Source organism: Felis catus, chromosome C1 (genome assembly GCF_018350175.1).
Source record: "Felis catus isolate Fca126 chromosome C1, F.catus_Fca126_mat1.0, whole genome shotgun sequence".
NCBI classification, from domain to species: domain Eukaryota; kingdom Metazoa; phylum Chordata; class Mammalia; order Carnivora; family Felidae; genus Felis; species Felis catus.
In genome coordinates this window covers 21,929,433-21,944,012 of record NC_058375.1, presented here as the reverse complement: position 1 = coordinate 21,944,012, position 14,580 = coordinate 21,929,433, and the positions used below count along the sequence as shown (strand labels likewise).

At 44.0% G+C, this 14,580-nt stretch overlaps 1 protein-coding gene across 1 annotated transcript in view; it reads left to right on the top strand.

Annotated features, from left to right (window-relative positions):
* Positions 1–14,580, top strand: part of SRSF4 (serine and arginine rich splicing factor 4) — a 28,442-nt gene that overhangs the window by 12,284 nt on the left and 1,578 nt on the right. The window contains exons 2-5 of the mRNA XM_003989779.5: positions 5,898–6,040; positions 6,947–7,059; positions 10,942–11,156; positions 14,334–14,423. Of these exons, the coding sequence (XP_003989828.1) occupies positions 5,898–6,040; positions 6,947–7,059; positions 10,942–11,156; positions 14,334–14,423 (561 nt within the window). The remainder of the gene's footprint in view (positions 1–5,897; positions 6,041–6,946; positions 7,060–10,941; positions 11,157–14,333; positions 14,424–14,580) is intronic.

The window sequence follows — 14,580 nt, the reverse complement described above, 5'->3', positions numbered from 1 at the left end:
AGACCAGGAATCCACACTAGCTCTAATCAGAGAGCTCTTGGTGTGCGGGAACTGCCAGTTTGCCGACGTGAAAAGAGCCCCAGACTGGGTACTGGTGAGCCCTGAAGTCGCACCCCAGCTCTGCCACTCAGTGAGCACGGGTAAGTCATCCACCTTCTCCGGGCGGCCTCGATGGCCCTCCCTCCTCTGAGGCTAAAGAAAGGGGAGGCCAGAATGCCCAGAGCAGCCTCCTTCCCGTCTCAGGATAGGAAAGGATCTCAGGAACCTACTTGATGTGGTAGGAGCTCCTGGTTGGCGGGTCATAAACAACCCACCGTTACCAGGAAAGTCAGATTGCAACCATAATCAGTGACCCAGAGCAGTGAAGGTGACACTGGTTAGCTCTACTCTGAGGGCCTGACCACTGCTTCCCTGGAATGTTGCAGACCTTTGGAGTGGGGGCAGTTACGGTTCTCACGCACAAGCTTCTCTCTGAGTTGGCCTCAGCCGAGCGCTAGAGAAGGGCCGCAGAAGTGTCTGTCTGCCATTTCCCGAGCGCTTAACGCAGACAGCAAGGATTACTGTTTTAATTACTATCCTGTCAGTGTGTCCTGACTTTTTTCACCTCGTAAGCACCAAGTTGACTGAAGCGTAGGACCGACACTGAGTACTTTGAAAGAAAGCTGTTTGATTCCTGTTCACTGAATGCCATTTCTTTCAGGGTAGATTTAAGGGCCTTGCCCTTAAAGAACAGTGCCATTGACCCTAGTTTGAGGGTTCAAGCCACCCCATGGGTTAACTTCAACAGATGAAAATTTTTCCTTGGCTACAGCAACATCCCTAATCCCGACCAGCCATGGAGAGGTTCGGTTCTTACAAGGAAAATGAGTGAATGTGGGAATGGCTCACCACATTGGGAAAACAAAACTCACATCCTGCTGATGGTTGGCTGAGGACTGTCATGTCCACATACAAAGAAAAGCATGTGGCACAGTTGTAGGACAAAGGTGAGCAGAGATCTACTGTGGAAAGGGGCAAATGTTTCTTATAGAGAGAACAACCAAGGCGTGCCCCTCGGTAAGCAGCATTGGTGGGTGATCGCAGGCACACGCATGGAGGCTCGCTTTCCCTCGCTCCTCTCGTCCACTCCCCGCCAGCTGGCCGATAGCGGGCACCCCGTTAGTCACGCCCTGCCCGTTAGCTTGACGGCATGCCTCCAGAGAAGTCCTGCTCCTCGTTTTTCAGACAGGACTCTTCCCCGGCCTCCCTATTCAGTGAAGACGTCTGGAAGACAGAGAGGACCCTACCCGTTCTGAAAGAGGGGGGATAGAAGGGCACATGCTCTCCAGGGGAGCGTGCAGAGTGGTGTCGGGGGGCCGTTGGTGTAGATTGTTAGGACCAGGGGAAGCCTATTTAGCAGTAGCACGGGCTCGGATGATCATTCTCGGGTGGAAAAGTGTGATTAACATTTCTGAAAAGTGAAGTCTTGGAGTGCTTTCGTTTGAAAGCCGTGCGATTCTAGTTCCAGCGTTGCAGAGCTCTGAGAGCCCGGGCAGGACACCTGCTGTTGGGGACCAGAGCACTGGCAGTGGTAGAAGCCTGGACTGAAGTGGACAGCAGCCCACATAACTCGGGGTGGCTTTTCTTGTGGCGTCCAGATGCCTGTCCATACTGGGTAACAGTCAGGGTCCCCAGTTTTTAGGGAGAAAACGACAGGCACGCCCATCGTTGTTTGTTTGTTTGTTTGTTTGGGCTAAATTTGTCAGCACAAAACACGACCCAGAGGAAAAGAGGGAAAAGGCAGGAGCAGAGAAATGTTGAAGAAAGGTTTTCTCCTAATTGAAAAATAGTGTGCATTTAATAGGCCATACTTTTTCTTTCATACAGGCATGGGGCGGGGGGGGGGGGGCATGCGGTGAGAGATGAGATATCCAGGAGTAAAGCAAGAAGAGGCACATTGGAAGGGTTTTGTTTGTTTTTATTTTTAGCAAGCCCTGCCATGGAGGGATTTTTAAGTTTGTTCTTAGATTCATTCTCCTGAATTCCTTCATTTTCTTTATTCTCATACTGCATTATTGAAAAATGGTAGGTTTTAACCGAGTAGAAGGGGAAGGGTGTCCACAGCTAGAGAGAAATCTGTTGGTGGTGTCCGTGAGCTTACAGGTCACACCGGAGGTGGCATGCATCTGTACACGCATGCCGATGCGTGCTGTGCGTTTACATGCATGTGCGTATTTTGTGTCCCTCCTTATTTTGACAAAAGGGTTCAAAAGCAGAGTGCTTTGGGGGAGATTAGTTTCCTGTTATTTGCTACAAAGCACAAAGGGATGTTCCCATCAGTTTAGAAAGATCCCCTGATGTCATTTATCAGGGAGAGCTTTATGATCTTGAAGGCACTAAAATTTAGTTGAGATATTAAAACCTAAAACTAAAATTGGGACCCATACAAATAGTTTTAAAAGGTACTCTAGATGATAAAAATTAAATTTATCCCTGTCCATCTGCCGCTGTTGTATTCCTCTGATGCTACCATATTGGCTAAAATTCTGCCATTATAACATTTACCTCTCATACCTTTGATGTTAGGAGAGGTCTTAGGGAGGTGTAGTATAGCTCCCTCGTTTCACAGATGAACTAAGATCCAGGAGAATAAAATGATTTAGAGCTGGGTGGTAGCAGAACCAAGATTAGAACCCAGGCCAGTTCTTGCCACTCCAGTCTTCGTAGTTAGGAGTTTGCCCTTTGGAGTCCTACCACAGGCTTTGAACGCCAGCTCTGCTGTTTTATTATGCAAGTTCTTCAACACTGTGTGTCTCTGTTTCCTCATCTGTAAAATGGGGATAGTAGTACCTGGCTCTTGGGTACTGTGAATATAAGATAACATTGTCTAGTCTATAGAGATTACTTAATAAATGTTAAGTAACATTTTGTTGTTACCATTTAGTCGTCCTGCCTTATCTGGGGAACCCATTCACTGCATATTGAATGAAACAGCCATTCTTTCAGTAAAGCAGACCTAAATAAACAATAATGTGGTAAAGCAACCACACTGATCTGGTCTTTACTTTGCCCTCAAAACAGGAGTCCTGTCAGGTGTGGCTTGTGATGCAAGAGGATATTTGATTTAATCTTCCAAACCCACCCAGCATGCGCTTGGCCAAGAGCAGTGACAGTCACATGCCCAATATAATCCTTGGACTGGACTTTGACATTTAAAATGTCCCAAATGAGGGTGACCGGCTGGCTCAGGCAGTAGAGTGTGCAACTCTTGATCTCGGGGTCATGAGTTTGAGCCCGTGTCAGGCATAGAGTTTACTAAAAAATAATAATGAAAATTAAGAATTTCCCAAATCAGTTTTGTGGAGTAGTAGCCAAACTTTTTGTGCAAAATAAATTTGATTTCAAGGTGGCTATTTTAAGTGATTTGGATAACCCAGAAATGTGTCTACGAAGTGACCCACTTAAGAAGCAAATATTAAGGAAGGACTGATTTGTAAGGGCTGTTTTCCTCTCATAACACAAATTTGTCCCTCCAACTCAGGGAAGAATTTTATTGGCAAGGTATGCCTTGCTTCAGCCTCGGCTGCAAAGAAAGATTGGCCTGTCTGAGCATTGATTGTTGTTTTTAGATAATTGTGCCTCCATTTAACAGATTGCCGTTACTTCCCCGTCCAGGTCAGAATGGGTTCTGCATGTAAGCCGTGGGGTAGAGTGAGCATTCACAGGACGGCCTTTGAGTCTGGGAGAGTGCATTTCCCCAGAGGTCTGACAGAAGCATCGCTTGTTAACAGAAGTTGGGCTTGCTGTTTCAGATGATTGGCAGAGCTTAGGGGCTTGCATATTCTCTGACCCTCGAGTCGCTGTAAATCCTAATTATCTTGAAGAAGACTGTTTGGATGTATCTGTGATTTGTTCAGTCTTTGGGAGTTGTTGATGTCCTTCTGACATCACATTTGATGAGTCAGGGTCAGTGAATGGTGCTGAGCCAGCAGGCCACTCCTGGAGGGGCACCGGGGGGCACTTCATCACGCCTGGGGCTGAAGGTTTTCTCGCATCGCTCGTTACTTAGCATCAGGCTCTTGCCCATATGATGCCAAGATCAGTGATGCTGTGGGCAAAATAGACCTATGACCAGTCTTGACGGCTAAATGAAGGAAGGTACTTTTGGGGGCAGGGGAATGTTTTATGATTCATTGAGAAATAAACCTAAGTAGAAAGTTTGATTTTTTAATTTGTTTTTTTGTTTAATTTTTTGTCCCTAAAAATGACAGTGCAGCTTTCCTATTCTTTCCACTTTTAGGAAGGGAAGAAGCAGCTACAATTATATTATCGATTACAGATTTTCAGTGACTGTAAGGCACTTAACGTAGTTAAGTCAGTGATTGAGAGAGGCTTTGCTTTTGTCAAATAATGACCTTGTGTAGCATGACTCTCAACTAAGCTGCACGGCAGTTCCAGCCTTATGGAAGCATAAAACCATGTTTTAGATTTCATAGCCCATAAACTGAGCCAGGTGGCTTCTGAATTGTGTTACTGCGAAACATTTCCAAAACATTTCCCATTGAACAACTGGATGTGTCTGTGACTTGAAGTTTGAATGCCACTCATAGACATTTCAGCATAAAGAACCCACCAAAGTTGTCAGCTGTATGTTGTCACCTTGGGAGACTTGTTTGAAAGGAACTCTTCAGTAAAGGGAAAATTCTGCAATTCCAGGTTTCTCTCACTCACTTACCATGTTGCTGAGTACAGCATTACATGCTAAGGAAACTGGAATAATTTTGGTCAGGCTGGATGAACCTGTGGCAAGCCTTGTAACCTGTTCTTTGTTCCAGTGTGTTTAGACACAGCAGAACACTAGTCAGTGTTTTCCTGCGGACACAGCTTTGTTAAAGACATTGCTTGTAACTTTCCTTGGTGACTAAGTATAATCATTAACATGGTTTTGGTTTTTAAGTATAGGTAGTGGTCACAAAGCTAGACTTCACAGCCGTGGTGTTAGACCACACTGAAAGTGTACTGATAATATAGTTTATAGGGTGTTTGTTTAACCTTACTTAGAAATATCTGACACATTTGCTGTTGAGTATTGCAAGTTGTGTTCTTTACCAGGCGTTAGTAGGATTCAGGGGGGGAGGGTGTCTTCTTCGGGAAATGTGTTAAACTACCAAACCTCTTTGTCGGAACATTCCTAGCAGTACTATGTAAAGAAGTTTGTAGTCATACATAGATTTTAGAGAATTCCAGCCTACCTAAAACCTCATGAAAATGAATTTGCAAAACATGAGGAAGTGAATAGATCTGAATTTTTTTTCCACTGATAATTTCTGGAACAAGTTAATTCACTTGTGACTCATTTGTTTAGGTAGAAGAACAGGAACTTGAAAACTTTTTTCTTTCACTGAGATTTGAGGTGCTGTGTGGATTGTTTACTCGGAACCTTATTCCAAGCACGACCTAATAGCTAGGGCGCAGCGCCTGCACGCGGGTCTAGCTGTTCTCTAAGCTCTCACTTGGGGGCGAAAGCTACCAAAGAGGAGTTTTTATGTGACTTGAAAGAGCCGACACTCAGCCTTGTAGGGTTCCGTATTTTGATACCTGATACCAGGCGTCCCCTGTGGGGGTCTGTGCAGTTGTCACCAGAACTGCTTGGGGAACGAAAGAAGTGGTGGTCTGTGTGTTTTAGCCCGCCTCCTACTAGAAAGACAGGAGTCTACCTTGAGCAGCCTCCCCATCCTCTGGCGGGGCCTGTTGGCACAAAGCAAAGCGGTTTCAGCCACAGGGAAGAGAAAGCCGATCCTTAGTTTGCAGAACCCACCTAACCTTTGCTAAGCATGACCCTCGTTGCTTTCTCTTTAACGGTAGCAAAGCTGGGTGTCAGAGCGGTGCCAACCGGGACTTCGTTTGCTCTCTTCTAGATATGGGTTTGTGGAGTTTGATGATCTGCGTGATGCAGATGATGCTGTTTATGAACTAAACGGCAAAGACCTTTGTGGTGAGCGAGTAATTGTTGAGCATGCCCGCGGCCCACGTCGAGACGGCAGTTACGGTTCTGGACGCAGTAAGCATTTAAAAGGGCATTTGTATCGATGACATACATGCCTTTGTTGTTCAATGTGAATTTTTTAAAGTAATTGATTAATTAATGTTACACTGAAATGTATTGATATTTAAGCCATTTGTTTTATAAATTATGTATCTTTTTAAATGTAAAATTGCAAATAAACATCTTTGATACTGTTTAATTTTAATTTAATTAATGACATAAAGTTCTTGTTTTAATACTTTTTAAAATATGTTTAATGATGTGTGTTTGTGTTGTTGTTTTTTTTCTCTGTAATGCAATTGTTTAACATAGATTTAACAAAGACCTCAATGTTTTAATTAAAAGAATCCTTTGAGGCTAAGATGACTGCCTGTTCCATTTGCTGACCTTGGGTTACCTTTCCATGCGTGGCTCTTTGAACCATTGTGGCCCTTGGCTGACCAAAACAGGAAGCCATGTGACGACCGCAACCTTTCCCCATTAGACCTGGGTGGTGAGGATCCCAAGGGTTAGACACAGATGAGATTAAACTGAAATAGGTGCCTGAAAATCTTTTTTTCGTATAAAATATTCACAAAAACTTTAATCACTGTGAGTAACACCAGTAACTGATTTAGTAATTTGGTTACTTATTTCTAAATTGTTAAATTGTTAATAGTTTTAATTTATGCATGTTAATTTTAAATATAATATTAATGAATATATATACTTACCACTTCGTAAATTAAATTAAATTTCATGTTTAGTTGATTGCTTTTTAAAAAAAAAATCTAGTTTAGAATTAAGGGGTGGGGATAGAACTAAAATATATGTGCTGTGTTGTGGGGTGGGGGTAAATGGTACACTTCAGGGGAATATGTGCTGGGTCACTTTTTCCTTTTCCTCCACTGAAGTCATGTTATCTATTTGAACCTTCCAAAGGTGGATATGGTTACAGAAGAAGTGGCCGAGATAAGTACGGCCCTCCTACCCGCACAGAGTACAGACTTATCGTGGAGAATTTGTCAAGTCGGTGCAGCTGGCAAGACCTAAAGGTTTGGGCCTCATTAACCTTCTGGGATAAGGCTGGGCGGAGTTATGGTTGGGAAAGAGGTGTTTGTATGCAGGCCTAGGCAAACAATGTAATGGGATTACATGTTTGAAAGTTTTCCCAGAGCATTTGGGAATTCTTGAAAGGGTCCCAGGCACCTGGCCGGCGCAGTCGGTGGAGCCGCACGACTCTTGATCTCGGGGTTCTAGGTTCAGGCCCCATGTTGGGTACAGAGATTGCTTATTAAAAATAAAATCTTCTAAAAACGTAAAAATAAAAATATTTTTTACAAGTTCTGTAGTAGTACAAAAGACATCGGAATCTCACTACTGTATATTAGGGGACCATGGCTGTAAAGACAACCTGTGTTGGAGATTGTTGTCCACTGTGCAGAGCTTGTTGTAGAGAGATGCCGTTGTAGTTTCTCAGCAGTAGAAGAAAAAGTTGCAAGCGTTTCCTGTAACATTAGCTGTGATCGTGCAGCTTTGTGTCAGCTTCCAGTGTAGCTCTTCATTGGTGAGAACGACTGTCAAATTTTGTGTTCTTTCGTGTTTTTAATTTTTCATGGAATATTCATCCTGAAAGAGTCTTAAAGATTAAGGTCCAGTGCTGTGTTGATCCAGCATACTGATCCCAGCTTGTTTTTTGAGAACAGTGCTTTTAAGCTCAATAGGGAAGAAATTAGTATCTTAACCTGGATAGTTTTAGAAGGACAGATGTAAAGGATATTCATTCACACTTCTGTGTCTTGCTTCTCACTTTTAGTCCCATCATTAAAGTCCTGTCTAGTGAAATCAGTGAGTATATTTAGGGTCAGCAAAAAGTAGTTAAGAATCTTACATTCACAGTTTTAGCTCGTCAGAGCAATTAAAAAAATTTTTTTGACTTTATTTTTTGAGAGAGATTGAGAGAATCCCAAGCAGGCTGCACACTGTCAGCACAGAACCTGATGTGGGGCTCGAACTCACGGACCATGAGACCATGACCTGAGCTGAAACTAACTGAGCCACCCAGGTGCCCCTCATCAAAGCAGTTTTATATCCGCCCCCCCCCCTTTTTTAATTTGTTCCCAACAGTCTTTAGATAAGAAAGGATGAGATCCAGAAAAGGTTAATTCACACATTTGGTCTTAGCAGAAGAGCCTGGACCAGTACCTGAGCCGGTGTTTCCTCTAGTGCATGGTGCTGGTTGTGGACGAGGCCCTCACTGAGTGTCTCCCAGCAGGACTGTGCTCACAGGAGGAGCACCCCAGTGTTCTGAGAGTGAAGGTTGAGTGTTTGGGTAGAAACTGGAAAGGCTTTCAGACTTTCGGTTAAAATGGAGCCTAGCCAGTGTCTTCAGTTGATTTTATACGTCTGTACCTTTGGTAGTTTCACTCTTTGGAAAGGAGAGCACTGGAGCGGACTTCCTTGTAAGTCAAAGCAGACTTAAGAACAGGGTTCTGGAGCCCACCTGTCTGGGGTGCATCCCAGCTCTGCCACTTGTCCGTTATTTTAGTTCAGCAAGTTACTTTCCTCTTGTGCCTCATGGTTTTCAACTATAAAAATGAGATTAATACTCATTTTTAACTCAAAAGTTATTGTGAGAATTGAATGCCACTCAGTATAAAAAGTCCAAGAATCGTTCCTGGCACAATAAGTGCTAGCAGTTAATCAAGAAAATGCAAAAATAAATTGAAGGGCTATTGTCTCTTAAATGTGTAAGTTCATAACACCCTGTGATGGTGGTGTTGAGATGAAATTCCTCTAGTAGTCTACCTCCAGGGACCTGGAGATTTGGCAGTTTCACCCATCGGTTGGGGCAGGAAGTGTTAATTCGGGTTCTCAAGTCTGGCTGCTTGTGTTCAGGCCTCAGCTCATTCACTTACTGCCTGAATGATGGCAAACAGTTTACTTAGTCTGTATATTCTTCTACTTCTCTGTTCTGCAAAATGGGGGGAATAATTGCATCTTCTTCATGTGGTTATAGTTAGGGCTTTAGTTAAATCATCCCTGTCCATACAATAGACGTTTAACAGTTAGCTGTTGTTATTAGTAGTCTGGAAGTATGGCGGTATAAAACAAAAGTAGTTTTTTAAACTACTAGTAAAACGCCCTTTTACTAGAGTTCTCCTAGGTCTTGACCTGTTCAAGACAGTCCCAGCCTTGGTATAACTTAGTAGCATCCTCAGTCTCAAATGTGTCCAAATTTGGATGATATTATATGGAATCCCTGTTTTCTACCCAGAACCTCCATTCCTGCAAATAATTCAGTTGAAGAAATTTTCTATAAAGTCATTCCTGGGCTATGAATGATAGCAAGTGATTATATATAACCTAAAGGTCCCAACAATTGGGAAATCCTCAAGTAGTAATGAGCCACCCTAGTTATGAAGATTGTATATGTTAAGACACGTAACTGTTTTATGCAGTGAGCAAAGAAGGTACCTGATGGCATGTGTTCAGTGTTTGTAAAATACAGAGAGGAAAGCAATAACAAAAATAAATTTCTGTGGAATATGTCTGCAGTCCACAAATGTTATGTGTATACTACATGCCAAGAAATAGAGGAAAATTAGCCAAAAATCCTTAAGTGTTAAATTTCTCTAAATCTCATAGTCTTTTCAAACACTAATCCGATCTCATCTTGTTTATACTTCCCTTTAGTGTTTATCTAGCATGTCGTATTCTCCCACTGGATTATGTTAAGTCCTCAAAAAGAATGAGGAAAGGGGCTTGTAGTGAAGGAACATGGGTAGTCATTGATCATTGAACCTTTGAAGCCCAAGCTTGACAGAACTATTTTGTTGCCTTTGTTTCGAAGAGATAGTATATAGCAATTTCATTTTTTTTTTGTTTTTTTTAAGTTTTATTTAAGAGATCTCTACACCCAGCGTGGGGCTTGAACTCACCACCCTGAGATCAAGAGTCACATGTTCTTCCTGCTGAGCCAGCCAAGCACCCCTACCAGCAATTTTAAACAAAACTGAGGTGCTAATCTCGTAATCCCTTTATGGATTGTATTTATATGTTACCCTGGATATTTTTCAGCATTTGTACGTTTTCAAACAAGGATTTACAGTGAAATGTAAAAGACCTAACTTTCACATTTACTCATGTGGTGACATGAGCCTCCAAAGGTGCTATAAACAAAAAGCTTGCCAGTATAAAATTCAGAAAATTATAGTTAAACACTTTCATATTCACACATCACGAAAGAAACAGTTAAATATTTATTGTGTCTACCTCTCACCTGATACTTTAAAGAACCTCAGGGGCACCTGGGTGGTTTAGTCACCTGAGCATCCGACTCTTGATTTGATCACGATCCCAGGGTCATGGGATTGAGCCCCGCGTCAGACTGCACTGAGTGTGGAGCCTGCTTCAGTCTGTCTGTCCTGTCTCTCTCCTTCCTCCCTCCCCCCCCCCCCCCCCCCCCCCCCCGGCTCGTGCTCTTTCTCACTGTCTAAAATAAAAATAGAGAAAGAAAAAGGAAGAAAGAAAAAGAACGAACCTTAGTTAGGGGCGCCTGGGTGGCTCAGTCAATTGAGCGTCCAATTCTTGATTTGGGCTCTGGTCATGATCCCAGAGTCGTGGGATCGAGCTCCCCTCCTTAAAATTCTCTCTCTCCCTCTGCCCCCGCGCCCCCCCCCCCCCCCCCGCTTGCTTGCGTGCACACGCTCGCTCGTTCTCTTTTGAGAAAGAAAAGAACCTTAATAAATGGGTTGGTATGTAGATGGAAATATTTTAAGAGTAAACTTCGTTTTGTTTTGTTTAAGAGTAAACTTCATTCAAAAAAAAAAAACGAGCTTTTCTTCCCAAAGGAAAGGGAAAACTTTAATTATAATCGCATTAGATATCTTCACAAAATGTATCATGACCTTGTTTGGGGTGTTTTGTTTCTTTAGGATTATATGCGTCAGGCGGGAGAAGTGACCTATGCAGATGCTCACAAGGGCCGTAAAAATGAAGGGGTGATTGAATTTGTGTCTTACTCCGACATGAAAAGAGCTTTGGAAAAGTTAGATGGAACTGAAGTCAATGGCAGAAAAATCAGATTAGTCGAAGACAAGCCCGGTTCCAGACGCCGCAGGTCCTATTCCAGGAGCCGGAGTCACTCCAGGTACCGTGGTTGATCATTGATATGTGTGCGTCGGAGCTTTTGCTGTAAATTCATTCGTGAGCACACAGACGGACAGTCCCTTTCCCATCTCCTGTCCTCCTCAGGAACATGGTTCTGTCTGGTTCAGTGACGTCACTTCACACCAAGCATTTATCTGTGAGACTCTTGAACTCTTACATCCTGGGTAGAGATCGAAGTGCTTTTCCTGAGGCAGGTGTCCGTGACCTGTTTTCGCATTTCTTCTTGGGTGCCCCGCTTCATACCCGTATTGGGAGCAAACGTGGCCAAGGGTCCTTTGTTACTTTCTCAGGAACTCCAGCTACTCACGAGCGGAGGCTTTTTATTCAGCAGCCGCTCGGCACTAGGCCAGGCACTTGTGAATAAAACAGACGTGGTCCGTGCCCTCCTGAAGCTCAGCCTAGTGGAGGAAACGGGCATTGAGCCAATAATGACCAGCGTGATAAGTGTGCGTCAAAAGGAAACGTACACGGCACGAGTTTGGAGAACTGGCAGAGGCTTCTCTAAGGGCGGGCACGTCATCAAGGCTGGGCCCTAGAGGAGAAGCTGGAGGGGCGGGCAGAGAAAGGGGTGAGGGCCCTTCTAGCGGAGGGCAGCGGGAGCAGAGCGACCGGAGATGAGGCAGAAAAGGGCCAGAGCCTGCCGAGCCACGAACCAGGGTAAGGATTTAAGAGCAGTAGGAAGTCACCAGAGACTTCTAAGCTTTCCAGGTTTGGTTCTGTTTTTTAATTTTTTCTTATGGAAAATTTCAAATACATAAAGCATTAGAGAAAATAGCGTAAGGAGCCCTGAATTCCCTTATTCCTGTCACCCATCCAGCTGTATTACTTTTTATTTTTCCAGTCTTGTTTCACTACCCCTCTCCCTGCCTCATTATGGACAAGTCTGGGCCTCCTGTCATTTCACCTGTAATGTAATTATTTCACTATGTACGTCTAACTAAAATCTAAAATCATGGGGCCATATCACAGCCAGCAAATAGGTATTCACATTTTCCCAGTTGTCTCAAATATGTATTTTGGCAGTTGGTTAGCTCATATTAGGGTCCCAACTGGATCTGCACGCTGCCGTTAGGTGGCGTGTCTCTTAATTCTCTTAATCACAGGTATGTCCTCCTTGGTCCTGTTTTTATTCTCCATGCATTTAGTTGAAGAAACAGTTGGCCTGTTTGAATATGTTCTCATAGCTGAGATTTTTCTGCGTCCTTGTGGTGATATTTACCATATCATCCTATTACCCATGTTTCCTGTGAACTCATAGTTAGGCCTCGAGGCTTTTAGAGGAAAGTCGGTATTTTATTAGCACATGTACTTTGTAAGTAGTACCTTATGCTTCTTGTTGCATCACTTGTACGGTGCTTGGATGTTCCACTTCAAATGACGAGGGATAGCATGCATCATTGCGTCCAAAGTCGTGAGCCTGAGCCATCTGTTTTAAAGTTCCACGTCCACAGTCCACCTGACAGTTTTAGCATCTACTGATCCATCGTTCCCTAGAGCCACCAGTTGTCATTGCCAAGGGATAACTTTCCAGTTTCCTCATTCTTTCTGCATTTAAAGGCTGTAATTCTATCATGGATGATTTCCACTCTTTGTTACTCTCAGGTATAATTTTTATAGGAAATGCAAAATAAAAGTTTGACACCTTTATTTACCACCTTTTAGAATTTTAAAGGTGCTCTAGGATTCCCCAAAGGTAATGATGCGGTTGGTGATTTAATATCATTTTGAATGAATTCTTGGATGATAATGTATATATTTAATAACATTTCATTTACTGCAGTCCTCATGTATTATGCTCAAATTTTTGACCCTTGGGAGCCCTTCAGGTTGGCTTCTGTGTCTTCGGTTGTCTTGGTTTTGTTTGGTTTTCATGTGGATGTGCTTTCCTAAATATTTTCTCAAATTGTTTACTGCAGTCATTTTCAAACATAAAAGTGGAAAGAATAGTTCACGAACACCCGCATACTCTCCTCCTGGCTTCAACAGTCGTTAGTAGTTCGTGTTCTTCTGTCTCTTTCTCTGTGTATATATTTATGCACACACCCCGTACGTTTGCATTTTAAGGGAAGTTGAAGACAGGACGCTTCACCCCTAAATACTTCAGCGTGTGTCTCCCAAAGTGAGGATGACCACATTTATATTCTCTTACCTAAGAACCTTAACAGTGATTCCGTAAAGTCATCTTCTATCCAGGCCAGTTGCATGGGTGTCTCTATACCTGCATTTCTCTGCTGACCGGGACCCAGTCCAGTCCTGTATTGCAAGAGCTTGTTAGGTCTCTTCAGTCTGAAGCAGGCCCCTCCCCCCCCCCCATCCTGACACTGACTTTTGTTTTTAATAGTATCCCACATTTGCATTCATCTGTTTCCTCGTCATATTGTTGTACTTGTACTTTATCCCCACTTCCCAGTAAACTGGAAGTTATGTCTTGAGAGGTGTGACTGGGGAACAGGTTCAGTGTTTTTGGCAAAAGTCCTTTCACAGATGGTGGAGCCCAGCGGTCTTTGAACATTTCCTCTTTCTGCCATGATGAGATGTTCTAGGCCCATCTCGTGCATTCTCTGCCCTACACTTGGAATAGTCGATTCCCCTGAGGAGCCCTGCTTACTGTGGTAGAAAATAGAGTTCACAGTCTTGGCTTATTGACGATTTTTTTTAAAGCTTGGAGTGTGTTTTTTAAAACGCTCTCTGGTCCCAGTGAGTGAATTGATAGCCAGAGGGCAAAAGTGTTTGCAGGAAGGCTAATGAGGCTGTTGAGGGACCAAGAGAGACGGTAGTGGCTTGGTGGGGGGGGCAGCAGCAGAGGTGGGTAGACTGGAGGCAAAGAGGCAGAAGCAGGAGTATGTGTGGATGGTGGGGGAGAGAAGAGACTGGGGTGGCTACAGTTCGTGGTACGAGGAACTGGCTAAAGAACCGTGGCACCCGTGGAAATCAGGAAGGAACCCAGCAGAAAGAGCGGGTCTGGGGGAGACGTGGGGTCTGAATCAGAGGTTCTGAGGTTCAGGGGAGCCATGCAGGTACCAGATCTGTGAGCCCAGAACCTTGGAGAGGGTTCTTTTCCAACACCGAGCCTGGACACAGCCAGTGCCGTACGTATTTTTCAATTGAAAAAGGTCTCGGTGTTCAGCTAGCCTTCCGTCATATTCTCTCCTGCTAGGTCTCGTTCCCGGAGCAGACATTCTCGTAAGAGCAGAAGCCGAAGCGGCAGCAGCAAAAGCAGTCATTCGAAGAGCAGATCTCGGTCCAGGTGGGTCTTCCTTGGCGTGAGCAGAGGAGGTCCGCGGGGCACGCCCGTCCCGCTTCCCTCTTGGGTTTTAACCACGTTACCAGTCTTCCCTCAGCCCGGGTTTTCCAGCTCAGGATGGGAATCGGGGTTCAGAAAGCGGTCCTTGGCCACCGCAAGC